The sequence below is a fragment of the Cynocephalus volans genome, chromosome 1 (assembly GCF_027409185.1).
Source record: "Cynocephalus volans isolate mCynVol1 chromosome 1, mCynVol1.pri, whole genome shotgun sequence".
Taxonomy (NCBI): Eukaryota; Metazoa; Chordata; class Mammalia; order Dermoptera; family Cynocephalidae; genus Cynocephalus; species Cynocephalus volans.
The window spans coordinates 294,779,370-294,805,165 of record NC_084460.1 but is presented as its reverse complement, the minus strand read 5'-3'; the positions used below and the strand labels follow the sequence as shown (position 1 = coordinate 294,805,165).

Sequence of the window (25,796 nt, the reverse complement as noted above, 5' to 3'; positions counted from 1 at the left end):
CCCCCCCCAGGAAACAGGTTTTCACTTGAAGAAAAAATAAATCTAGAAATAATAAGAGCCAGTTAAGTTTCTTTGGGTAATTTTCAGGAACCTGAAAAGATTTTAGATAGCTTATCTAAATGTCTTAATACTTTCTTAATCACTAATTCCTAGCTTCAAAGGAAAGTATACCATCTGGTCACCTGCTTGCGTAACAATTCTTCCTGTTTCCGCCTTTCTTCCTCTTCTCTTCTTCTTTCCTCCAGTCTTCTAAGAGCTTCTTCTTGCTGCTGTCTTTCTTCCTCTTCTCGCTGCCTCCTTAATGCAATTTCTTGCTCCCTCTGGCGTCGTAGAGCTTCTTCCTAAAAAAAAAAGGGTGGGGGGAGTGTGTGTGAAACTCGGGGTCTATCAACCAATATATTACATCATAAACTGAAAAGGAATACGTTATGTGCTCTAAGGCTCTGTTAGCAGTAAATATAATATGTATACAAACAGGATTAGAGTAAAAATTATATATATAAGTTGGAAAAGTGGGCACATTAAGAGTAAAAAAAAACTCTATTTAAAATATTAGTAGTTAAAATGCAATGGCACTGTGAAGTCTATCCTGGTTTCTATTATTAGCTACATCATTTACTGATTAACCCAAGAAAGGCGCTACATTAAAACTCAGCTATGATTTCTCCATTGGTACTTTTAGTCTCTATTTTTTTTTGTCTTTTTCGTGACCGGTACTCAGCCAGTGAGTGCACCGGCCATTCCTATATAGGATCCGAACCCGCGGCGGGAGCCTCGCCGCGCTCCCAGCGCCGCACTCTCCCAAGTGCACCACGGGTTCAGCCTAGTCTCTATTTTTTAATCAACTGGGAATGTAAGGCATAGAGAGGTCAAATCAACATAGTCACCAGAAATTCCTGGTGAGGTGGAATAAGGTCTCCCAGTCAGAAGTACTGAGTAAAGCTGTGTGTCCCAGAACATGTTCTGAAGAACAAAAGTCCCAAGGATATCATTAAGTACTACACAGAAAGGGGTCCCGTGGTTGAAATCATTTAGGAAGCAGAGAGCAACACAAAAGTAAACAGACTGCTTTAATGCAGTATTTCTTAGAGTCTTTATATGCTGAGGTATAGTGTGACTATAAGAAATATTAGTAGTTCTAATCTCATCGCAGCATGGATCCTTTGGTGTTTCACAGGAAACCTCTTGAGGCCAACAAGTAGGAAATGTGGGGCCATTAGACAGTGGATTCTTTCAAATGGAGTCTATGAAAAACTCACTAGAAAAATGGGCCAAGCACATGTACAGTGAATTTCCATAAAAGAAAATGGCCAAAAAACATGAAAAATGTTAAACTTCATTGGTTAGATTTAGCTACAAGGATTTTCATTCAAATACTCTCACATAACAATGAAAACCTGGAAACAACCCTCATGTCCAACTATAGAGAATTGGCTAAATTACTGTAATTAATTTATAACATGAAATTTCCTATAATCAGCAAACATGATGATGTACCATTTGTAGATGTACATTTGACATGGAAAGATGACATAATTCATTAATGTCAAAGGTAGGTTATAAAAAAACACTAAGTACAGGCCGAGCCCATGGCGCACTCAGTAGCGTGCGGCGCTGGGAGCGCAGCAACGCTCCCGCTGCGGGTTCGGATCCTATATAGGAATGACCGGTGCACTCACTGGCTGAGTGCCAGTCACGAAAACGACACACACACACACACACACACAAACACACACACACACACACACACACACACACACAAAACACTAAGTACAAATAATATATACTTCTCAAAAAAGCATATATAATTATATGCACAGTTTTTTTTCCTACTTATTTTGAAACACTAGTCACTAAATAAAGAGTAGGAGAGGTTCATTAAGGGAAAGAATAAAGAGAAGGCATAGGTCTTAGTCGGATAAATATACCTTTAAAAAGAACACCTGGCCAATAAGCATGTGAAAAGACGCTCAACATCACCAATCATGAAGGAAATGTAAATCAAAACCACAATGAGATACTACTTTATACACATTAGCAAGGCCATTATCAAAAAGACAAACAGCAGATAACAAGTGCTGGCTGGGATGTACAAAAATTGCAACCCTTGTGCATTGCTTGTGGGAATGTAAAATGGCTGTGGTAAACAGTATGATGGTTCCTCAAAAAATTAAAAGTAAAATTACCATAACATCCAGCAATTTCACTTCTGGGTATATATCCAAAAGAGTTGAAAGCAAAGATTCAAACAGATATCTATACATGCATAGTCATGGCAGCATTATTCACAACAGCCAGAATGTGGAAGTCATCCACATGACTATCAACAGATGAATGGATAAACAAAATGTGTTATACAAGGGTATTTCCAAAAGTTTGTAGAAAAATAGAATTAAAAGACAATCCGAATCCTTCAATGGACTTTTTTGAAGTACCTTTGTATACATACAATTCTTTTAGACTTAAAAAGAAAGGAAATGCTGGCACATGCTACAAAATCAATGAACCATAAGTGAAATAAGTCAGTCACAAAAGGACAAATATTATCTGATTCCACTCACACAAGGTACCCAGACACAGAAAAAAGAATGGTGGTTATGAGAGGCTGAGGAAAGGAGGGAATGGGACTCCTTGTTTAATGGGTAAAGAATTTTAAGTGAGGGAAGGTGAAGAAGTTCTACACATAAATGGTGGTGACACACAATGCAAATATACTTAACGCCTCTGAATGCACACTTAAAATGGTTAAAAAGGTAAGTAAATTTTACGTTATGTACTTGTGTATGTCATGACAATTTTTTATTTAAAAGCCCATTTGGCTTTAAATTTTTTTACATATGATACTGTGCACTAAAGTTACTTCCTTATTGTTTTTAGCAGCAAAGGTAGAACTTCTGAAATCTAACTAGTTTATAAAACCCCAGGAAATATGCACAAGAAATCAATTCCAATGGTTTACGCAGACTGAGGAATATCCCTCCAACGGGTGTTGGTGGAAAACAGAGATTCTTCGTAAAGGTGAGTTAGTCTTTTAAGGTTCTTGTAAGAACCCAAATGCCCCAAGGGATCACACCCTGATCACATAAGCCCTTCTCAGCAGCACCCCATCATGGCGCTGGTTGCCCTTCTCTTCCGCATTCTCCTTCCCGCCGGCGTGAATCGCACGCCAATCAGCTCCCCCCCAAGCCCCATGCGGTATGCTAAATAGGGATTGTACTTTAAACCAATCAGTTTCCCTTAAAGCCCTATATATATGTGTGTGTGCTGCCTAATAAAACGAGCTATCTCCGGTGGATCGTCAACTGGTGTCAACTCATCCTTTTCATTGGTGCCGAAACCCGGGATGGAGTTCCCCTCAAGTGGCGACACTTTTCGGATCACAGCGGCAACACTTACCGGGTCGCCCCTCGGGGCTCCCTCGAGCGGCAACACTTTTCGAACCGCAGTGGCAACACTTTTCAAGTCGCCCCTCAGGAACTCCGTCCCACCAGGACCGGACTCCCATCCACCGCTCACCACTGACGGTCCACCCTCGTCCATTCTTTTCAGCGCTGGCTCCTTCCGCTCACCACCGGCTCATCATTAGGTAAGCCCCCTTTCCTAAAGGGCACCAGCCCTTTTTCAGGCTACCGCAGTGATCGTCCAGTAGCCCCTAACGCCCATACCCCACCCCACCATGGTCTTCACGACCACCATAAATTCCCAAACTATAACAGGTTCCAAAGCCCCAGTAAACTTTTACTTTCATTTTTGGAGGTTAAAAGCCCCATTCTGTTCTCTCCTTCTCTCTTTCACCCTCCTGTCCACCACTCTCTTCTCTCCACCTCCCGGGTCCAGTACCTGACCAGAAAATCCTAGCGCTAGGTTCCTTCATACACCGGGCTTTTGCCCTAGAGAAGTGAAGGTCTGAGTGATGACCCACACCTCCCTTCTCTCCTCCTGGTCGGTACCTGAACCTGCCGGGACTGATGTGACCTACTGGGGACGCCCTCTAGGATCCTGCCTTTCCCAACCGGCTGAAGGATCTGTCTTATCACTAATCTCTGTCCGATTTCTGTCTAAATTCCCATAAAGAGACCAGAATGGGTGCTTCCTCCTCCTCCCTAGGGGACTCTCCACTTCAATGCCTTCTGAAAAACCTCCCAAACTCCTCACCAAATTCTGTACACAAGATTGGCCTTATTATCCTTTAGATAATCAAAACACATGGCCCCCTGAGGGCACACTAGATCCTAACATTCTACGAGACCTCGTTAACTACTGCCAGCGCCTAAAAAAAAAATGGAGGGAGATCCCCTACATCGAGGCTTTTCGCCTCTTTGCTCAGAACCCCACCCTCTGCTCCTTCTGTGCTCCCTCTCAAGTCCTTTTAGCCTGTAAACCCTCTTCACAGTCACCCCTTGATTCTTCCACCTTCAAACCTGCTGATGAACTCCCACCCTACCGACCTCCTCCTCCTCCACTGCCTCTGGTGTCCACTCCTCCTCCCCCGTCATCTGCGTCACGTTCTGCACCTCCTGCACCATCCAATCCTCCGTCTTTACCCTCCCCTACTCCTGACCCACTAAGCCCCCCTTTTACCCGTTCCCGAGGACCTCCCACCACCCCTTTAACAATCGCCCCACTACGTGAGGTGGCTGGGGCTGAAGGAGTAGTTAGGGTCCATGTTCCCTTTTCCCTAGCTGACCTTACAGAATTAGAAAAAAGACTAGGCTCTTTCTCTACCAACCCTACCACCTACATTAAAGAATTCCAATGGATCCTGCAGGCCTACAGCCTCACACATCATGACATCTTCATGCTCCTAGCCAATACCCTCCTCCCCAAGGAACGCTGCAGGGTCTGGGATACAGCCCAAACCCATGCCACTGACACCCATTGTATCAATCCGAATCACCCGCCAGGCCCCCAAGCAGTCCCAGAACACGAACCTAACTGGGATTATAACACAGCCAAGGGAATCCAGGCTTGAGAACGTTTTGCCTCTTGCTTAATAATTGGCCTCAAAAAATCGGCTCGCAGGGTCGTCAATTTCCAAAAAATTCAAGAAATTGTCCAAAAAAAGGAAGAAACTCCCTCCGAGTTCCTCAATAGATTAACTCAGGCCTTTCAACAATACACTAACTTAGATCCCAACTCAGAAGATGGCCGGCATGTCCTTATGACCTATTTCCTGGCCCAATCCTACCCTGACATTAAAACTAAACTTAAAAAATTAGAGCAGGGTCCTGCAACCCCTCAGACCGAAATTCTGTCAGTGGCCTTCAAGGTTTTTCATAATCAGGAGGAGGAAAAAGAACATTGAAAACAAAAGGCCGACCATGCCAACTTCCAGATGTTGGCCCAGCTTATCAAACCCCCTGGGTGCCCTCCCACAGCCTCCACCTCTAAGCCTCCACCTGGAGCCTGCTTTAAATGTGGAAAGGAAGGGCATTGGGCAAAGGCTTGCCCCACCCCCAGGCCACCTACCACTCCTTGTCCAAAATGCAAAAAGAAGGGACACTGGGGATCTGATTGCACCCTCACCCGAAGGGGTGAGGGACCAACTGCCCCACAGTCCCCCGAACCGTGGACACCACCTAAGGTGGGCCTCGCTGAGGAGGACTGATGGAGCCTTGGGCCCTTCCCGACCATCTCTATAATAAAGCAGGAGCCCAGGGTATCCATGGTTGTGGACGGCCACCCAATATCTTTCCTCCTGGACACTGGAGCCACCTTTTTGGTCTTAAGGGAATATAAAGGCCCCACCACCTCCAGCAGCTCTCCTATAGTCGGGGTAGGAGGTAAACAAATCTTTCCCCAAAAAACCCCTCTTTTAACCTGCTGCCTTCAAGGCACTCAATCCATTTTCTTCCATTCCTTTCTAGTCATGCCACAATGCCCCGTCCCCTTGTTGGGTCGGGACATTCTATCACGGCTTCAAGTCTCCATTACTTTGCCCCTGTCCTCTTCCTCTTCCCCCGTTTCCTTCCTCCTAGCGCTAGTTCAAGCCCAAGATCCTACTAATCCCACCCCTCCAAAGAAGTCCTTACCCATCTTAACGCACCCTGTTAACCCCACAGTTTGGGACACTGCCAGCCCTGCTCTGGCCCAGTGTTCCCCTGTACGCATAAAACTAAAAGACCCTTCCAAATATATTTGTCAGGCTCGGTATTCATTAACTACAAAAGCCCTCCTCGGGTTAAGCCCCATCATTCAGGACCTATTAAAAAAGGGGTATCTCTGTCCCACTCACTCCCCTTTCAATACTCCCATACTCGCTGTAAAAAAACCTAATGGCGCCTTTCGTCTCGTCCAAGATCTCCGCCTTGTTAACGCCCGCTGTCATTCCCATTCACCCCCTTGTACCAAATCCATACACTCTTCTTTCCAAGGTCCCAGCGACCTCTACTCATTTCTTGGTTCTGGACTTAAAGGATGCCTTCTTTTCCATACCCCTGGAAACCAATACTCAGGACATTTTTCCCTTCACATGGACTGACCCCTACTCCCGTCACTCTGAACAACTCACTTGGACGGTCCTGCCACAGGGATTTCGGGATAGCCCTCATATTTTCGGGCAGACCCTAGCACAGGACCTCAAATCTTTTCACTTAAACCATCCAGAGTCCACCTTATTACAATATGTGGACGATCTCCTTCTATGCAGTCCTTCATGGGAACAATCCCAACCTGACACTGCCCATTTGCTTAACTTCCTAGCGGGTAGGGGATATCGAGTGTCACCCGCCAAGGCCCAAATCTCCTTACCGTCCATAACCTACCTTGGTTTTCTCCTCTCCCCGGGAAAGAAGGAAATTACCCTGGACAGAAAACAGTTTCTTACTGACCTGCCCATCCCCCAAACCAAAACAGAGATCCTATCTTTCCTGGGTCTAGCCAGATATTTCAGAGCATGGATCCCCAATTTCTCTTTGCTAGCCCGACCTCTCTATGAGTAAGGGTCCTCCTGAAGAACCTTTACTCTCCTCACCTCAGCGCCCTTTTCTCAAGCTTCGGCAGGCCCTTCTAACAGCCCCTGCACTTCATCTCCCTGATCTAACTAAACCCTTTTTCCTCTATGTTCATGAAAATACGGGACAAGCTCTAGGCGTCCTAGGACAGAATTATGGCCCCTCCTTTGCCCCCGTAGCATACCTATCAAAACAGTTGGACCCCACTGTATGAGGCTGGGCACCCTGTCTAAGAGCCCTAGCAGTGGGGCAGTTACTGCATTAGGAGGCATCCAAATTAACATTTGGGGCACCTCTCACCATTCTCTCACCACATCACCTCAAAAACCTCCGTACCTATAAGGCTCTCCAATCCCTCCCACCTTCCAGAATCCTAACCCTCCTATCCTCGTTTCTGGAAAATCCTGCCCTATCCTTCACTACCTGCCCGCCCCTAAATCCGGCAACCCTACTGCCTATACCAGATTCCCCCAACACCCCTTTGCACAGCTGCGTAGAAAGCCTTCAAAAGTTTCCAAATATGTCTTTCATATACTTCTCTCTCATGCCACCATATGGAAAGAATGCAGTCTGCTTAACACCAAGGGTAACACAATCACCAACTCAGCTTTAATCTCCACATTAATTGAGGAGGAGTCATTCATTGCAGAGCCTACCAGAGGGACGATTACCCAATCACTCGTGGGAATTGTAAGGCTGACCTCGCCGCACGCACTGCGGCAACGCACCCACAGACACAAAACCAACTTCCCATTCTTCCATACGGCTCCCAAGGTTCACAGACATCCTCTCAGCCTCAACCGCCTAATGATGATAAGTCCTCTCTCTTTCGCTTGCTCCATGACCTGTTTCACTCTAGCCCCCAAGCTTTATCCCAGTTTTTACAAGCCTTCTTCTCAATCACCCCATCTGACAAAGCCCTCTTGCCAAACATTTCCTCCTCATGCACAATCTGCCAGCGTACCAATCCTAATACCCCTCTCAAACCTGGGCCATAGCCCTCCCACCAGGCCAGAGGTCTCACATCCTCGGCCGACTGGCAAGTCAATTTTACGCACATGCCTTCTGTCCGGCGCCTCAAATACCTCTTGGTGTTTGTTGATACCTTTTCAGGATGGGTAGAGGCATTCCCAACATCCAATAAAAAGGCCTCCACCGTAGCCCAGACTCTCCTTTCCCAAATCATCCCACAATTTGGGATGCCCACTTCCATTCAATCTGACAATGGACCTGAATTTACAGCCCAGATAATACAAAAACTCTCCCAGTCACTCTCTCTCCCCTGGCACCTACATTGCCCTTACCGACCTCAGGCATCTGGAAAGGTAGGGAGAACCAACAGAACCTTAAAGGACATACTAACTAAATTGTCTCTGGAATTACACCTTGACTGGGTCCGTCTTCTACCTCTCGCTCTACTCAAGACCAGAGCTCTCCCAAAAAGGCCCTCCAATCTTTCCCCTTTTGAAGTCATGTATGGTAGGCCCCTCCTACCCCCGGGGATCACAGCAACTGAAGGACCCATACCACCCACCATGGCCTTACCCTTGCTCTCCCACCTTCGCACCGAATTATGGAAGTACCAGGACTGGCTACTTCCAGATCCGTCACTTTCCAAAAATAACCTTTCACTCAGCCCAGGCCAATTAGTATTCTACACTCCCCGGAACCCAAAACCCCCCTAACCCCTAAGTGGGAAGGCCCATGTCCTGTCATCCTTTGCACTCCAACTGCTGCTAAACTTGCCCTGCCAGGTAATCATGTTACTCCATGGATTCATATTTCCAGGCTGAAGCCTTACACTCAGGATCCGCCCTCGGCCACCGAGAACTCCGATAACAAGCTGCAATAGAACTTAACACACCATTCTTTTAAGTGTATCCCTCATCCTACTGACCCTTTCAAACTCCGCCTATCCCGGACCTCAGCCTTACCCCCAATTCCGGAGACATGAACCTTCTCCTTGGCCTTCTCCTGTTCTTTTCATTTCACCCAGGGAGCTTTCAGGCCCCTCTGCTAGCTCCCCAGGGTTACCCATTTACACCTGGCAACAGATCATTTCTGAAACACTCATCTTTCTCTCTCTCCCAGAAATTGTTTTCTCTCATGTGACCGCTCCTGGCGGCCGTCCCCTTAAACGCTTCCCTTCCTCAACTATTTATAACCACACCTTCACCCCACCAGGCTCTTTCTTCTGGTGCAATGGAACCCTCTCTACCTCCATCCAGTCTAATCTTACTGTCCCATACCTTCTTGTCACCATCGTCCCTCAACTCACTCTGTACTCCAATCCAGAACTGTTCTATCTTCTTCATCCACCCTCAAAACAAAAAGTGGCCGCCTTCCTCCCAATCATGGTTGGTATTTCCCTAACAACATCAGCTGTCAGAGCCGGCCTGTCGGGAGGAGCCTTAGGACACAGTTTATGGGCGGTCAAAGACATCAATACTAAACTTGAAGGGGCTCTAACTTCCACTGCCGAATCTCTTTCCTCTCTACAGAGACAAATCACCTCTTTAGCTCAGGTCACCCTCCAAAACCGTAGAGCACTAGACCTCCTCACTGCAGAAAAAGGAGATACTTGCATCTTCCTTGGAGAAGAATGCTGTTATTCCTCATAACCTGCCTTTTCTTGCCCTGCATCATTCTTCAAGCCCAAGTGGGAAAAATTTCTAATCAGGCCTTTAACCAGCTTTTACTTAGAAACTACCAGCTCCTAGATACCGATGAACCCCTCGCCTCATCTCATGAGCGCCTCAGCCGATGCTGAAGAGGTACCACCTTACAGAGGAAACGCATTCCTACGCGCCCTCGCCACCAACGCCTGGTTGCCCCCTCTGACTACAAACAATGGAACCAGTGCATGTGTGACTTGTGGCTTCAAGGAACGTTTATGGACTTCTCCCCTTTTGAAATTACTTGTTTCTCCACCCTCCTTTGGGGTTTCATAATGGGTATTTATGTACCTTCCTCCCTTTGCCCCCCCCTCACAACGCCCCAGTTCAGCAGGAAGTAGCTCGATGACTTCAACATCCCCTTTCCTAAAACAAGAAAAAGGGAGGAATGTAAGAACCCAAATGCCCCAAGGGATCACACCCTGATCACATAAGCCCTCCTCGGCCGCACCCCATCATGGCACTGGTTGCCCTTCTCTTCCGCACTCTCCTTCCCGCTGGCGCAAATTAAACGCCAATCAGCTCCCCCCCAAGCCCCATGCGGTATGCTAAATAGGGATTGTATTTTAAACCAATCAGCTTTCCCTTAAAGCCCTATATATATATATGTGTGTGTGCTGCCTAATAAAACGAGCTCTCTCCTGTGGATCGTCAACTGGTGTCGACTTGTCCTTTTCAGTTCTAATTCCAACCCTACTATTAACTCCTGTTGACCTCAGGAGTGGAGTACCAACCAGTACCTGTGAAATGATGAAACTGAGCAGTACGAAAGCCCTTGTCAAGCGCTAATCCAATGGTCAGAGTTCCCAGAGATATACCTGTTTCCTTCGGGCAAGCTCTTCTTCCTCCCGCCTTTTCCTCTCTTCCTCCTGCTGTCTGCGAAGAATTTCCTCCTGTTGTCTTCTGAGTTCTTCTTGCCTCTTCCGCTCCTCTTCTTCCCGTTTTGCTCTCATTTCTGCCTCTCTTCTCTCCTGCTCTAGCTGCAATTACATGAGAGCACTCTTAGAAACTTGAAACCAACCATAGGAACACTCAAAAAGCACTGACCAGTATTGTTAAAAGAAGCTGGAATGTGCAGACACCACCATTCACTCAATTATTTGTACTGCAACTCGGTGAACCCTGAAAAAACTCTAAAGTCTGATATGGCACAGTAATCAGAACAGTTTTATGCTCTTCTAAATTGAATGCACTTTCCTCCCACTTTTACCTATCTCCTCACTCTACACTACCATTACACCACTTCTGCTAAATGTGGAATAGAAAATGGCCAGTATGAGAGTAACATCAGAACTCTCTTGGGATGGTATTTCTTTACTCATCCCTACAAAGAATTTTCTGATTGACGATCTAACAGTGTGGCTAGAAGGTTTCAACAGCAATGTTGTAAAGCTGCCAGTATGTAAATTTCACAGTTCTTTAAACAACAATCATTTAACAAAGCTTATCATTTACAGTTCCCAAATACTAATCAAATTCAGCACCTACTCCCTGGTCCCATTGTCAAAACTATATTTTAGGCCTTCACTTTTCTCACTCACATTCCTAAGTGTCTTTTATCCCAACATCCAGTTTTGCCCACATTCTCTAGTTATTCAATAGCACTTTTCACCCTAAAAATAAATCCTAACTCTTTAATGTGATATGTACAAGGATCCTCATGACTGGCCTTCCTCGTCTTTAGTCTATTCTTTCATCTTTTATTTCTCAGACGCACCACTGCTCCAAGCCAGACCAAATTACTTAGCTGTTTCCCAAGTCCAGCATGTTCTTGGTTGTATTTCCTTCAACTACTATTTAATTTTCACCTTCTTGTACTTTGACATCCCAAAACACTTCAACTAGGCTAAATCCTACTATTCTTCAAGTGAAAATTAGCTCAGGTATTTCTATCCATCAAAAGTGCCACCCAATTCCTGATCCCTACCTCTCCAACTGGGTAGCTACCCCATATACTCTTGACCACCCTGTAATTTTAAGTGCTACTAGTCTATGTCTGGGGAAACCTAGACTACAACACACAAGTCTGCAAACTCCTTGAAGGACCCTATCTTTCATCATCTCTGTGTTCCCAGCACAAAGCACTAGGGAACTAGAAGACACTCAAAACTGTATGGCCTCTCATTCATTTATAAAGACAGACCCTAACCATGAATCTTTCCACATTCTGGGCACTCTAAGGAAACTGACATTACCACAGGGGATAAGAATGCATTAAGTATAAAATAGTACCAAGACTCACTTGGAGATATGAGAACCCAGAAATTATCACAAGTCACTAGGTGTTGATACAGACATCCTCTTCTAGCAAGTACTAAAATCAAAATTCAAGATTCCTAGCTTTTCCACAAAATGTGAACAGAACACAGGATCTAATAATGTTAGTGTTGGGTTTTTTAGCTGTATGTATGGATACTAGGAAATGTAAATAAACACCAATATAAAGATTCAATGTGGTGGGCTGACCAGTTAGCTCAGTTGGTTAGAGCTCAGTGTTGGTAACACCAAAGTCAAGGGTTTAGATCCCTGTACCAGCCAGCTGCCAAAAGAAAAAAAAGATTCAATGTGGGAACTCAAGCCACAGATCAGAAGTCTAATAACCAATGTAGTGAATATTTTCTCACAGTACTTATAACAAATGTTCATGCTATGAGTAATGTAACTAAACATACATATAACCATGATTATTAATGTGTCAACTAACCACTCCCTCAATCATTAATTTTAATTGTTTTGAGGTCCTTTTTGGAAGAAAGGTGCATAATAAGGATAGAATATGAACGAACTTATACCAGCTAAGTAAGAGTAACTAAAAGGAAAAAGTATAGCTATGTCATGATAAAGTCTCTCACGTAAAGAAAAAAAGAAAAAAGTACAATTAGCTAGAGACTTATGAATAAACAGAAGTGCTTGTGTCCTTATGTCCAGAGGCATGCACTGCCATGAAAGAATGGGTTTCAGACCTTCGCAGCTTTGGCCTTTTCCAGCTGCTGAAGCTGCTCTAGGGCAGGGCCTGGCGTTGTGCTGTCCAGAGGAAGATCCCATACACTACCACCTTCCCAAACTGTAAGACAATGAAGGAAAAAATGAGAGATGTCAGAGCTTACACACATGGTCACATATCTATAAGCATAATGAAAAAACTGCTTCCCTGTGCCTGAATATGCTCCATCATACACATTCTGTTTTGCTTTTAAGTAGACTGAACTGCCAGTGGGCTCTAGTTTCAGTCAATATCTTTGAACACATCTAGAAGGAAAGGAAGTACAAAACATTTATTGGGGAACTAACTTCATCCTCACAAAGCCCTGTAAGGTATCTATACATATCCCCATCCTTACAGAAGAACAAACTAAGTGTCAGAGGTAGTTTTGTAACACTCCCAAGGGCACGTGGCAAGCATGTGGCCATGTCAGGTTTAAATCCCAGTGCGTGAGATTCCAAAACCCATACATTTCCATTTCCAGTCTCTTACTTCACACCAAACAGAGAAAATTAGGTGGCTGTACAACACTGAAAATGTATTAAATGTCACTGAACTGTTTACTTTAAGATGGTCAACTCTGTGTTATATGAATTCCATTGCAATAAAAAGAAAAGAGAGAAAGTACTACAGCTGGAGATGAGGAGGCCTCTGGAAAGGTTGGGCAGGTCTCACAAGTGACACTTGGCCCTGCTGACATGAAAGGCAACGTAGGGTCAGATGTGACAGTAAACAAACAGATAAAGCCTTCTGAGTCTGTTTTCCTACTGCCAGCAAAATTTGTTGATACCACTTTTCAGCAGTCTCTATTTTCTACATTCCTATTTTACTGTATTTATGAATTAATACATATTGTCTGTATAAAACCAATGGACCTTGATTGCATACAAACCCAAAGACAGAAATTGTTTAATAAGGTTCTTACGATTTCCAAAAAATTTGAGACTATTTTAACATCCAAACAATAAATGGCTACCAAGAAAAAATAAGGTACACAAAGCATGGAAAGTTGATGAGGGAGGACAATCAGTCCTTCTCCTGCCATAATCTGCAGAATCGATGTTACAAGAGAACTATGGCCTAAATGGCTCAGTAGCTCTAAGAAATCTTCATCAATGCCCATAGTTCTGCTAATTTTCAACACCAACTATAATCTCTTGTAAGAGCTATCCATGGTTCAAACTCTTCATCTCTGCAGGTATCAGACCTTAGGAAACAAAAGTGCTCCACCAATATCAAGACTTAAAAAAAAAAAATCCCAACTCCAAATTTCCTAATTTGATGCAAAAATATCAGAGAATGAGGGAAAATGTTTACTTCAAGGCAGGCTTTTCTCTTTCCAAAATTTCTGGGTACCTGGCACGTTAATACATATATCAATCCTTGACTCAAAAATGACAGATCACCATTACTTATGTTTTCATTTATGTTTTTTTTTCACTCTGGCTGAAGAGATCAAAAACAATTTAAAAAGACTTTTCCACACTGGTTAGAACAACATAAAAAAGAAAGGCTGACTCAAATTCAAGAAATCTGTCTACTAAATAACTTCTAAGATATCCTTAAGTGTATTTTCAACAATACCTTCAATCTTTTGCTGGGATCTACTACAACATGAAACTTTTTGTTAATATTCATTACAAAATAGATTTTTAAAACCCGAATCATTTTTTAAAATTTTTATTATAAAATTATTATTAGATTCTATATCCTTGGAATTGTACTAAAGGCCAATCTAAATTTTTACCTGTAGGCTGTGAGGCTGTTGGCTGAAGCTCCCAGATAGAGCCAGTGTCTGGCACTGACACAGATCTAGTTACTGAGGGAATGATGTTCTGATCAGATATTCTGGAAAAGGGAAATAAAAAAATCAACTTATTCTTGTATTTTGCAAAAATAAAATAAAGAAGAATTTCTAGATCATCTGAAAGTCCCTCCAGGTTATTTGGCCAGAAAAAAATTTGGTTATTTCCATTGTTTTAACTAATACCTAACACTACCAAAGCAGGCAAGAAAGGAATAATGATAGAGGCAAAATGACTGCACTTCTGGAATCCTCTATGGTATTAGCAAATACTGATTTCTAAATGATGGATACACCCACTGTCTTTAAAAATCCAGATTATCTCAATAAAACTAACAGAAGAAACATGCTATAATGAAAAAGCCCTGGACGGTAAGCCAAAAGGTCTGCACTTTAGTTCTGTCTCTAAAGTTTTATGTATTATGTTCGCCAAGTCCTTTAGCCTCTCAGTCCCAGTTTGTCCATCTTTAGAATGGAGACCCTACCCACCTAAACTGCTTCCCTCATAGGATAGGTTAACGCTCAAAACAGAAATGTAAATGATTTTTGTTAAATGGGACAATAAGGTTCGTCCAACATTTTTGAAAGCAGCAACTGATACCTATTCAAGAGATAAGACAAATATTATCCATTTAAAAATGATAATCTGGGGCCAGCCCGTGGCTCACTCGGGAGAGTGTGGTGCTAATAACACCAAGGCCACGGGCTTGGATCCGGTATAGGGATGACTGGTCAGCTCACTGGGTGAGCGTGGTGCTGACAAAACCAAGTCAAGGGTTAAGATCCCCTTACCAGTCATCTTTAAAAAAAAATAAATAAAAATAAAAAATAAATAAAAATGATAATCTGAAATGCAAAAATTTAAGAATTCCAGCATAATTTCCTTTTCCTTAGACCTTACCTTAATAGCTTTTGGTCTCCAGAAAATTGAAACCCTTTGTGGCATTAATATCTTTGTTGAGATATCATGGGTAAACATGAAATTGAAATCCTAGACAGCAAATTTTTTGTTGAAAATTCCATAAGACTACATTGCTTCTCAGACTACATTGCTTCTCAAGAGTCCTCAATATTCTTTAGTTAGTACTCAAAATTTATCCTCTATGAGTAAAAAGACCAAATAAATGCTTATCTCCAGCTAAATTACTATTTTCCAAAACTACATTATTTTTACACACAACATATTATTTTTATACACATTCACACAAAATGCGCTGTACATGTGTATTCTGATATCAGAATTCACACATTATACCAAATTTTGCTTTCTCTCTTTCTCACACACACACGTGCAATGCAACACATAATGGAATAACCACCAACCTCATCTTCAGAGCCTGGAACTGCTGAAGAAGAAGTGCCAACTGTTGCTGCTGCTGGGAAGACAGGGCTGCTTTCTGCTGTTGAGCCAAAACCTGAGCATATTGTTGTCTACAAAAAGATTTTTTTTAAAAAAGTGTAACCCATTTATCCATATTTAGTTCACTAGGCTGATACTTTGACAGACAAAGTTCAATTCACCACCCCACAAAAAACACATTAGAAATAGCTATCAGGAGCTGGCTGGTTAGCTCAGTTGGTTATAGCACAGTGTTGTAACCACAAGGTCAAGGGTTTGTATGCCCATACCAGCCAGCTGCCAAAAAACAAAAAACAACAACAATAACAAAAAGAAATAGCTATCAAATACATTTTACAATTCTTACGATGATAACAGTCACACAGAAAATTCTGTAATTTACTCCAGAAAGAACTGAACTCATTGATGACATGTTTCTGAGTAAAAGAGCAAAAAATAGCACAAAATGTCAGAAACTGGCAAATTCCCTCAAGATTTTTATCAAAAAATAAAACACTCAAATTAACAGCTAGTTCCATATGAAGTACGCTTTGCAAAAAATAAAATCACTTCTATAAAAACTCCCAAATTCGTAAGTTTCAACGTGGAAAATTTTAGGGGTTTTTTTGTTTGTTTTTTTTTTTGCTAGATCAGGGGTAGACATACTTTTTCTGTAAAGGGCCACAGAGTAAATATTTTTGGCTTTGTGAGCCATATAGTCTCTGTTGCATCTACTCAATTCTGCCACTATAAGGCAACAGCAGCCACAGACAATCTGGAAACAAATGGGTGTGTCTGTGTTTCAATAACACTTTGCTTAAAAAACTGGCAACAGGCTGGACTTGGCCTCAAGGCCAGACTTTGCCAACCTCTGCACCTGATGGCAGTAAATCTTACTCCTTCTACAAAAGGGACACACAACCTAAGTGGTTTTGCCATTATTCCACACCACTCCTAACAGTATAAACTTTAACTTCTTTCGCAGCCTCTTCCCTATGTTTTTCTCTCTGGCATTTAAAGCTGAGCCACTCAGGAGGCACTCAGTTCTTAAAATGTTTGTTGGTTCTTCCTTTAGAGGCTTGCAAAATTATAGTCATGTGTCACCTTCTGCAAACTTCTGGTATTAAGAAGATAAGAATAAAGTTAGAATGTATAACGGTAACATGCCACTAGCTGGGTGACCAAAGTATCAGATAAGCTTTCAGCTCTCTCTGTTGTAAAACGTGAGATGTGGGAGCAGATACTATCTACAGCCCCTTTTGGTGCTGCAGTACATCCTACTCCATTACTGCTCTTACTGTATTAAGAACTGCTGGTACTGGAGGTGCTGCATCTGGTATAAGGCCGTGAGTTCCTGCTGCCTGGTCAGTCGTTCCTGATCCAACTCTCCCTGGAAGTGAAGGGGTAAGGGAAGAAATACCATTAAATCAATTGCAAAGAACCTAAAAGCCACTTAGTATATATATCAGAAAACAAAATGAACCCAAGACTTTCACCTCGCAAAGCTACACAATGCCATCTAGTGGAGTAAGGTGGTGTCTACATTATAAGAGATTCCCCTTATTCTATTGGAATAGAGAGAGTGTGGTCTACATTATAAGGGATCCCCTAAGGTGAGAAAGAGTCATTTCAAAAGCTGCTGTTCTCCACTCCTTTCTTTAAGCTGAATGTTGAACTGTACTCCAGAGTTATTACTATAACTGAAAAATTGTATAATTCTCCCAATCTTAAAAGTCATTTAAACATTTTAAGATCACGTAGAAATTAGAAAAATGCGACAACACAGAAAGGAGTAAAATTATCTAAATGTTAAAAGAAATGTTATGGCAGGAATTTTATAATAGCACATAATAAATACAGTGAACCAGTATGTAAGTTTGAAGATGTTGAGAACTTAAAAAGAGCTTTGCTCTCTACCCAAATTTTAGGTGTTTCTAATGTTATTAATACATCATGAGTTAGAAAAAAAATAAGCTGTAGTATAACACTTATTTTTAAGCTTACATTTAAAATAACGACTGGAATTTTAATTTTGAAAAGTTAAAAGAAAAAAAGAAACGTGAGGTGTAAGATAATAGAAATAAAAAGCATAAGGATGACACATTAAACTTAGGCAAATCTCAAGTGAATCCTTTATATTTTTATTATACACTGGTTATAGTTTGAAATAAAACATTTGATACACAATTTCTTACGTTAGGGACTTTTTTCTTTCTCATTAAATATTGGAAGACAGAACCTAAAATGGTTTAATCTAAAATTTCTACATGAAAACCTAGGTTTCAAGATATCATCATAAAGGTGAGCTCCCTTCTTTATCATTGCTACTGAGGGCAAAAGCAATAGCTGATAGAAAGCAGAGCTTTCCATAGTTTTTCTCATTAAAGAGGTAATATTGAGGCTTAGTCCCTACCTATAACTAGAAGTTTGAAAATAATCTAGAGAAAGCATGTCAAGATCCAAATGAGGAGCTTTTATTAGCTCCTGAAACATTCAAGATAAAAACCCATTTCAATTTCAGAGAAGGGAAAAGAAGCTCAAAATTAGTATAAAAGTTAAATTTATACACGATAATACACAGTACAATTTTTATTTGGATTTAAAACAGCTAGGAGGATGTCAGAACCTAGACCATCTGCTTCCATTTAGACCACTGCTCTCCAAACTACAGCTCTCGACCCGTTAGTGTACTACCAGATCAAGACCAACATTTAAAAGAAAAAAAATAAAATGAACAGAAAATATGTGCATGGCACAAAATGTTTTGTGAAATTTGTAATGCACACACATAAACACACAGTTATGAAATGTACAGAGTACTGATGTCAAATACTTTTGGGGGTGGGGGCTATGAGTCATGGTCAAGAAAGTTCCTCATCTACAAACTCCCTTGACTACAGAGACTATGTTTTACTCATCTCCATCTCATAAGAACCTACCACAAGGCCTGGCACAGGCCCTCAATATATAGTTGATGAATAAGTCAATGGTGGATGTTACCGTAGAAACCCAGTATTCACACTAAAGGTTTTTGACTGGTCACTTTTAACTACAGCCAGCCATTAGACACTCCAACCTGGAGAAGGAAAAGTAAGGTACAGATCCAGACCTCCAAAAGGAATTCTACTGGGAGAGGCCCAGGAGTAGATGCAAGAGAAAGTAAGATGCCCCTGCCAAAGGTACTCCAGTGCCAGTGCCCCAGGGAGGTCACTAGCTTTATGGTTCCACTTTTAAATTAAAATACCAGTGACTAATTTTTTTTAATACTCAAAATATTCTGAAGCACTGGTGACATTTTTTAAGGTGAATGTCAAATTTAGAAACTTTATGAGTCACAAAGCAACAAGTAAATGGAGGGGAAGAGAGGAGAATGTGCATTCTAACTAGAGGCAACAAGGAACTCAAAGAGGTCGACTATGTTGAAGCATAGCAGATAAAAATAAAAGCTCTGAAATTAGATTAGAAAATTAGAAAGGAAAGAAGCCAGACCATGCAGGACCTGGTATATAACAGGCCAGGATAAGATGCTGGTCTTCATTCTACATCTGCTGGAAAGCTACTGAAGGATTCTGTTTCTCTGGGGTGCGTGCGCACATGTCTGTGTGTAGAGGATGGGACAGGTATTTGAGTTTTGAAAAGATCATTATGGCTAGGTATTCAGTCTACCATTCACATTTCCACTACCATTTCAATTATTTTTAACAAACTATAATTCCTTCCTCATTATAACATTTGTGCTTTTGCACCTAATATGTACCCCAGGTGAGCTGTAAAGTACTTACCATATGAGGAGGAGGAGCTGGACCTGCAGAGAACGGAACCCTTCCCCACATTTTCATGATATCACCAAGAGGTTGGAAGCTCTCATCACATGCTCTCTTCACCAATAAAGACATAGTAAAATAGCCCGCCTGAAACCATTCTGCCATCTCCTGATTATTGAAGGGACCTATAGTAGCACCAATTAAACAGAAGTGCAATAAGAATCCTTTCAAGCTCAAAGAGGAAAAAAATATTTCCTGAGTCTAATCCTCACCCAGGTGTCACCTGTCAAAATTTTTTATTTGAATTCATTTCCAAAGGTGGTAAATAGGTTTCTAACTAATAAAATACAATAGGAACAATTTTGAAACAAGCCCTTTGATTATACATCCCAAATTCTCAGCAGGGCTTTAATTATTATAAGCAGCATAACTGTCTCTATCTCAATCTCTGCAACTCATTTGTCAGAAAAGAGCTGATACAACCGAAAAGATTGAATAAGTGTTGCCTAGACTTTGTATCACACTTAGGCATAGAGAATGTACAGGGCTGAACCAACTTTTTTCTAATTTCCATTTTCTGCCAGAGATCAGTGAATATGGGGCAAAATATAAACAAAACAATTATCAATTAAATTAAGGCAAATTACAACTTACTTACCCAGGTAAGACAGATTTAAATCTGGCCTTGGTATGTGGGAAAAAACTAGCACTTTCTAGATGTTTTACAATAAGAAATAATCAAGCATTTTATATATAACATTAACAAACAAATGCACACTAATCAAGAAACCATTAATTAATTCATTCAACAACTATTTCCTAAACACTAACTATATGACCTAAGCAGTGATATAGCAATATCCAAATCAAAGCTTGGATATCCCACTTCAGGAAGATGAAGTAGATATACTTTTCCCTACTCTTCCAGCTAAGTGCAACTAAAAACTCTGTACAGTATATATAAAACAAACAAAAGAACACTCTAAAAGGTGGAGAGAAGGCAGATTGACTAGTGGCCTTGAGGCCTGAGAGGTGAACTCCCTGGGTTTTCTTTTTACCTCATATATTCCAGATTTGGAGATGAAGCAGCAGCAACCAGAAACATCCACTCAATTACATGCTCTCTACAAGAAAGTCAATCCAAATATAATGAAATAGGCAGAGTAAAAGTAAAAGGATAGAAAAATATACTATGCAAACATTAATGAAAAGAAAGCTATAACAGTGCTCTATCAGAAAAAGTAGACTTCAGAGCAAAGAAAACAACCAGAGGACTTCCAATCAAGACGGCAGAATAGACGGTACCCAGCATCACTCTGTCCCACAATCAAACCAATTTACAACTATTAAAAAGAAACAACTGCCAAGCTGGGACCACTACAGCTCAGGGGAAGAGGAGGAGAGTCCTACAGAGTGTATGAAGGCAGGAGAAGCCATATGAGAGAAAGAAAGGACCGCTCCAACTGTTTCGAGTTCCAACCACTTCAAGGCTGGCCCCAGTGAGCACATGGAGCAAAAGCTGGCAAAAGCCACTGCTGTGCCCTTTGTATGAAGTCGCTTGGAAGCTGCAGGGGAGAAGAGGGCCTTGGTGGCCCCCAGGCCAGCAAGACTACTAATAAGGGTTCTGTGGACTCACACAGGAGCCACAGACAACTGAAAAACGGAGCCACTCAGAGGCCAGTGAGTTTACAAGAGACTGTCACATGGCCTGTCCCATGGGAAGTGTTTGGAGTGTGGGGGATAAGGGAGGCTGGCCCACTGGGAGAACACTGGGGCACAGCATGGACAGCTGATCTGCCCTCCAATCAGCACAGGACCACTCAGTGGAGACTGGTCAGGAATACAGAACTGCAGGGGGTGCAATTTGCTGAAAAGACTCAGGCCAGGACCAGAGTTTACACACAACCCGGGTGTACCAGACCTCACAAGATCTGGAAGTGCTTACAAGGTCAACAATTAAAACCTGAGCTGCAAAGAAAGCCTTCCCCAGAGAAACAGCAGCAAAGCAGCAATTTAGCTCAACCACAGGGCTCAAGTGCTGGTTCCCACAGGAAGTTTGCCCATTTTAGAAGTAAGCAAAGGACAACAAATTAGTTCCAGTGCACAGTTTAGTGGTGGGAACAGCAAATAATCCAACACAGGGCTGAAAGAAAAAAAAAAAAAAAAAACCACAGATCAGAGACAAAGTTCTGATATTAACCAGCAGAGGTCTAACACCACCAAAGAATACCTATAAAACCTAGAAAGACCAGAGGCCCCCCCAGGCTCCCAAGCCAGGGCAGGGGGGAGCTGAGGACCTCAGCCATGCCCCCCACATCCTCATCCAGCCCAGTGACAACCACCCAGCTGCCACCGGAAGCACCCCTGGCCCAAGCCAGGGCAGTGGGGAGCTGAGGGCCTCAGTCATGTCCCCCAATGTCCGCATTCAGCCCAGCTTCAACTGAGCCACTGCCAGAAGACCCCTGGTCTCCCTTGCCGGAATGAGGGGGGTGCCATGGGCCTCAACCATGCCCCCCTCCCTCCTTCTTTCTCCTCCCACCCTATCTCCCTCCCCCTTCTAACCAACTGCTCTACGACATCTTAGAATGTAAAAAAATAATAAATTAATTTTTTAAAAAAGAAAATGACCAGAGACAGAAAGAGGCATTATATAATAATAAAGGGTCAACCCACCAAGAATATACAGCAATCATAAATATGAATGAGCCAGACAATAAAGCGGTAAAATATGTACAGCAGGATCTCACAGAACTGGAAAAAGAGACAAATCCACAAGTTGAAGACTTCAACACCCCTCTCTCAACAACTGATAGAACAAGACAGAAAATCAGAAAGATCATAGAAAAACTCAACACCACCATCAAACAGAAGTGAGTTGACATTTATAGAACACTCCAAAGACAGCAAAATACACATTCTCTTCAAGTACCCAAAGAACATGTAGCAACATTAAACCATATTCTGGGCCATAAAACAATCCTCAAAAATTTTTAAAAATTGAACTCATGCCTAGTATATTCTTTGACCACAACAGAATCAAGCTAATAATAAACAACAAAAAGATAACAGAAAAATCTGCAAACACTTGGAAACTAAAAAACACACTTCGAAATAACCCACGGGTAAAAGATACACAGAAATGAATGAATATAAAAATACACTAATCAAACCCACAGCTAAAGGGTTGCTAAAAGAGAAATTTATCGTATTAAATGCTTGCATTAGAAAAGAGGAAAAATCCCAAATCAATAATCTAAACTCCCAACTCAAGAACCCTGAAAAGGAACAAAATAAACCCTAAGCAAGTAGAAGGAAAAAAATAATAAAGAGTAGAAATCAATGGAATTGAAAACAAAAACAATACAGAAAAATCAATGAAACAAAGAGCTGACTCTGAAAAGACCAATAAAACTGATAAACCTTTAGAAAGAATGACAAAGAAAAAAAGAGAAATATATAAATTACCAATATCAGGAATAAAATATATCACTACAGAACCTACAGACATCAAAAAATAAGAGAAAGCACTACAAACAATTCTACACACATAAATTTGATATCTTAGACAAAATGAACCAATTCATCAAAAAGCACAAACTAGTACAAATCAGCCACACTAAATAGGTAATTTAAATAGCTCCGTAACTAATAAGAAAATTCAACTTGCGGTTTTTAAATTCCCAAAAAAGAAGTACCCAGACGGTTTCACTGGAGAATTTCACCAAACATTTAAAGAAGAATTAACATCAATTCTAAACAATCTTTTCCATAAAACAGAAGGTAGAGGACAGTTTGCAAATTAATACCCTAAGACTAGACAACGAAAGTATTTTAAAAACTACAAAACAGAAGTTGGGTGGGGTAGAGGGTAGGGGGCGGTAGTCGGGGGTGGTGGGAGAAGGAGGAGGCGGCGAATCACTTATAAATGGCGCCGAAGCAGGACCCGAAGCCTAAATTCCAGGAGGGTGAGCGAGTGCTATGCTTTCATGGGCCTCTTCTTTATGAAGCAAAGTGTGTAAAGGTTGCCATAAAGGACAAACAAGTGAAATACTTTATACATTACAGTGGTTGGAATAAAAATTGGGATGAATGGGTTCCAGAAAGCAGAGTACTCAAATACGTGGATACCAATCTGCAGAAACAGCGAGAACTTCAAAAAGCCAATCAGGAGCAGTATGCAGAGAGGAAGATGAGAGGGGCTGCCCCCGGGAAGAAGACATCTGGTCTGCAACAGAAAAATGTTGAAGTGAAAACAAAAAAGAACAAGCAGAAAACACCTGGAAATGGAGATGGTGGCAGTACCAGTGAGACACCTCAGCCTCCTCGGAAGAAAAGGGCCCGGGTAGATCCTACTGTTGAAAATGAGGAAACATTCATGAACAGAGTCGAAGTTAAAGTAAAGATTCCTGAAGAGCTAAAACCATGGCTTGTTGATGACTGGGACTTAATTACCAGGCAAAAACAGCTCTTTTATCTTCCTGCCAAGAAGAATGTGGACTCCATTCTAGAGGATTATGCAAACTACAAGAAATCTCGAGGAAACACAGATAATAATGAGTATGCTGTTAATGAAGTTGTGGCAGGGATAAAAGAATACTTCAATGTAATGTTGGGCACTCAGCTACTCTACAAATTTGAGAGACCACAGTATGCTGAAATCCTCGCAGATCACCCTGATACACCCATGTCCCAGGTGTATGGAGCGCCACATCTACTGAGATTATTTGTACGAATTGGAGCGATGTTGGCCTATACACCCCTGGATGAGAAGAGCCTTGCTTTATTACTGAATTATCTTCACGATTTCCTAAAGTACCTGGCAAAAAATTCTGCAACTTTGTTTAGTGCCAGCGATTATGAAGTGGCTCCTCCTGAATACCATCGGAAAGCTGTGTGAGAAGTGCTCTCACTTATGTTTAGATCTCTGTAAACACATTTTTGTTCTTAGTCCTTCTCTTGTACAAATGATGTACTTTGAAAATGTTAGTGTATAACAGAATTGATGTTTGTTTTCTGTTTGGTTTTAAACAGAGAAAATAAAAGGGGTTATAGCTCCTTTTTTCTTTTCTTGATTTTTTTTTTTTCATTTCAAAGTTGCTACCAGTGTATTCAATGATGGACAGCAGAGAGACATGCTGTAGAGTGTTTTATTGCCTAGTTGACAAAGCTGCTTTTGAATGCTGGTGGTTCTAGTCCTTTGACACTACGCACTTTTATAATATGTGTTAATGCTATATGACAAAATGCTCTGATTCCTAGTGCCAAAGGTTCAATTCAGTGTATATAACCGAACACACTCATCCATTTGTGCTCCTTTTTTTTTCTTATTTTCTTTTTTTTAATGGTGCTTAAAGTAAAGAGCCCATCCTTTGCAAGTCGTCCATGTTGTTCCTGAGGCATTTTATCTTTGCTCAAATTGTTGAAGAATGGTGGCTTGTTTCATGGTTTTTGTATTTGTGTCTAATGCACGTTTTAACATAATAGATGCAATGCATTGTGTAGCTACAGTTTTCTGGAAAAGTTGATCTTTTAGGAATTGTTTTTCAGATCTTCAATAAACTTTTTCTTTAAATTTCAAAAAAAAAAAAAACTACAAAACAATATCTCTCATTAATATAGATACAAAAATCTTTAACAAAATATTAGCCAATAGGATTCAGCAATATATACAAAGGATTATACACCATGACCAAGTGGAGTTTATTTCCAAGGATGCACAGCTGGTTCAATATTCAAACACCAATTGATGTAATCCATCATATAAATCAGCCAAAGAAGAAAAATCACATGACCGTACCAATAGATGTAGAAAAAGCATTTGACAAAACCCAACACTCATTCACAATAAAAACTCTCAGAAAACAGGAATATTTCCTCAACTTGATTAAGAGTATCTGCAAAAACCCTACCTCTGGGATTACGTTTAATGGTTAAAGACCAAATGTGTTCCCTCCAAGAGTAGAACACAGGAAAAACAAGGCAAGGTTAATTGTGTGCTCTTCCCACTCTCACTCAACAGAAAGAAAAGCACACAGAGAAATAAAACTGCCCCTATTTGCAAATCTACATGGAATCTCAAGAAAACTACCCAAAAAACAGAAAATAAAAAAATTCCTTGATCTAATAAATGAGCTCAACAAGGTCACAAAGTACAAGTTAAACATTGAAAATTCAACTGTATTTCTGTATACTAGCAATGAACACATAAACACAAATTTAAAATACAATAACATTTATAATCATTAGAAAAATGAAACACTCAGATATGAATCTAACAA

General features: G+C 41.4%; 2 protein-coding genes across 6 annotated transcripts in view; one reads left to right on the top strand and one right to left on the bottom strand.

Annotated features, from left to right (window-relative positions):
• The window catches only part of GIGYF2 (GRB10 interacting GYF protein 2), a 147,407-nt gene that overhangs the window by 37,963 nt on the left and 83,648 nt on the right, over window positions 1–25,796 (bottom strand). For all 5 annotated transcript variants that reach the window (XM_063089362.1, XM_063089391.1, XM_063089402.1 and 2 more), the window contains 7 exons: window positions 19,537–19,703; window positions 17,053–17,144; window positions 15,739–15,846; window positions 14,359–14,459; window positions 12,592–12,692; window positions 10,447–10,608; window positions 183–341 (listed from right to left, as the gene is read on the bottom strand). In XM_063089362.1, coding sequence (XP_062945432.1) covers window positions 183–341; window positions 10,447–10,608; window positions 12,592–12,692; window positions 14,359–14,459; window positions 15,739–15,846; window positions 17,053–17,144; window positions 19,537–19,703 — 890 coding nt within the window. The remainder of the gene's footprint in view (window positions 1–182; window positions 342–10,446; window positions 10,609–12,591; window positions 12,693–14,358; window positions 14,460–15,738; window positions 15,847–17,052; window positions 17,145–19,536; window positions 19,704–25,796) is intronic.
• On the top strand, window positions 23,391–25,028 carry LOC134382465 (mortality factor 4-like protein 1). The gene has a single exon (XM_063103021.1). The coding sequence runs from the start codon at window positions 23,444–23,446 to the stop codon at window positions 24,413–24,415; it is 972 nt and encodes a 323-aa protein (XP_062959091.1). The 5' UTR covers window positions 23,391–23,443; the 3' UTR covers window positions 24,416–25,028.

Coding starts and splice junctions, on each gene's coding strand:
- LOC134382465 (XM_063103021.1), top strand. CDS start 23,444: ATGGCGCCGAAGCAGGACCCGAAGCCTAAATTCCAGGAGGGTGAGCGA.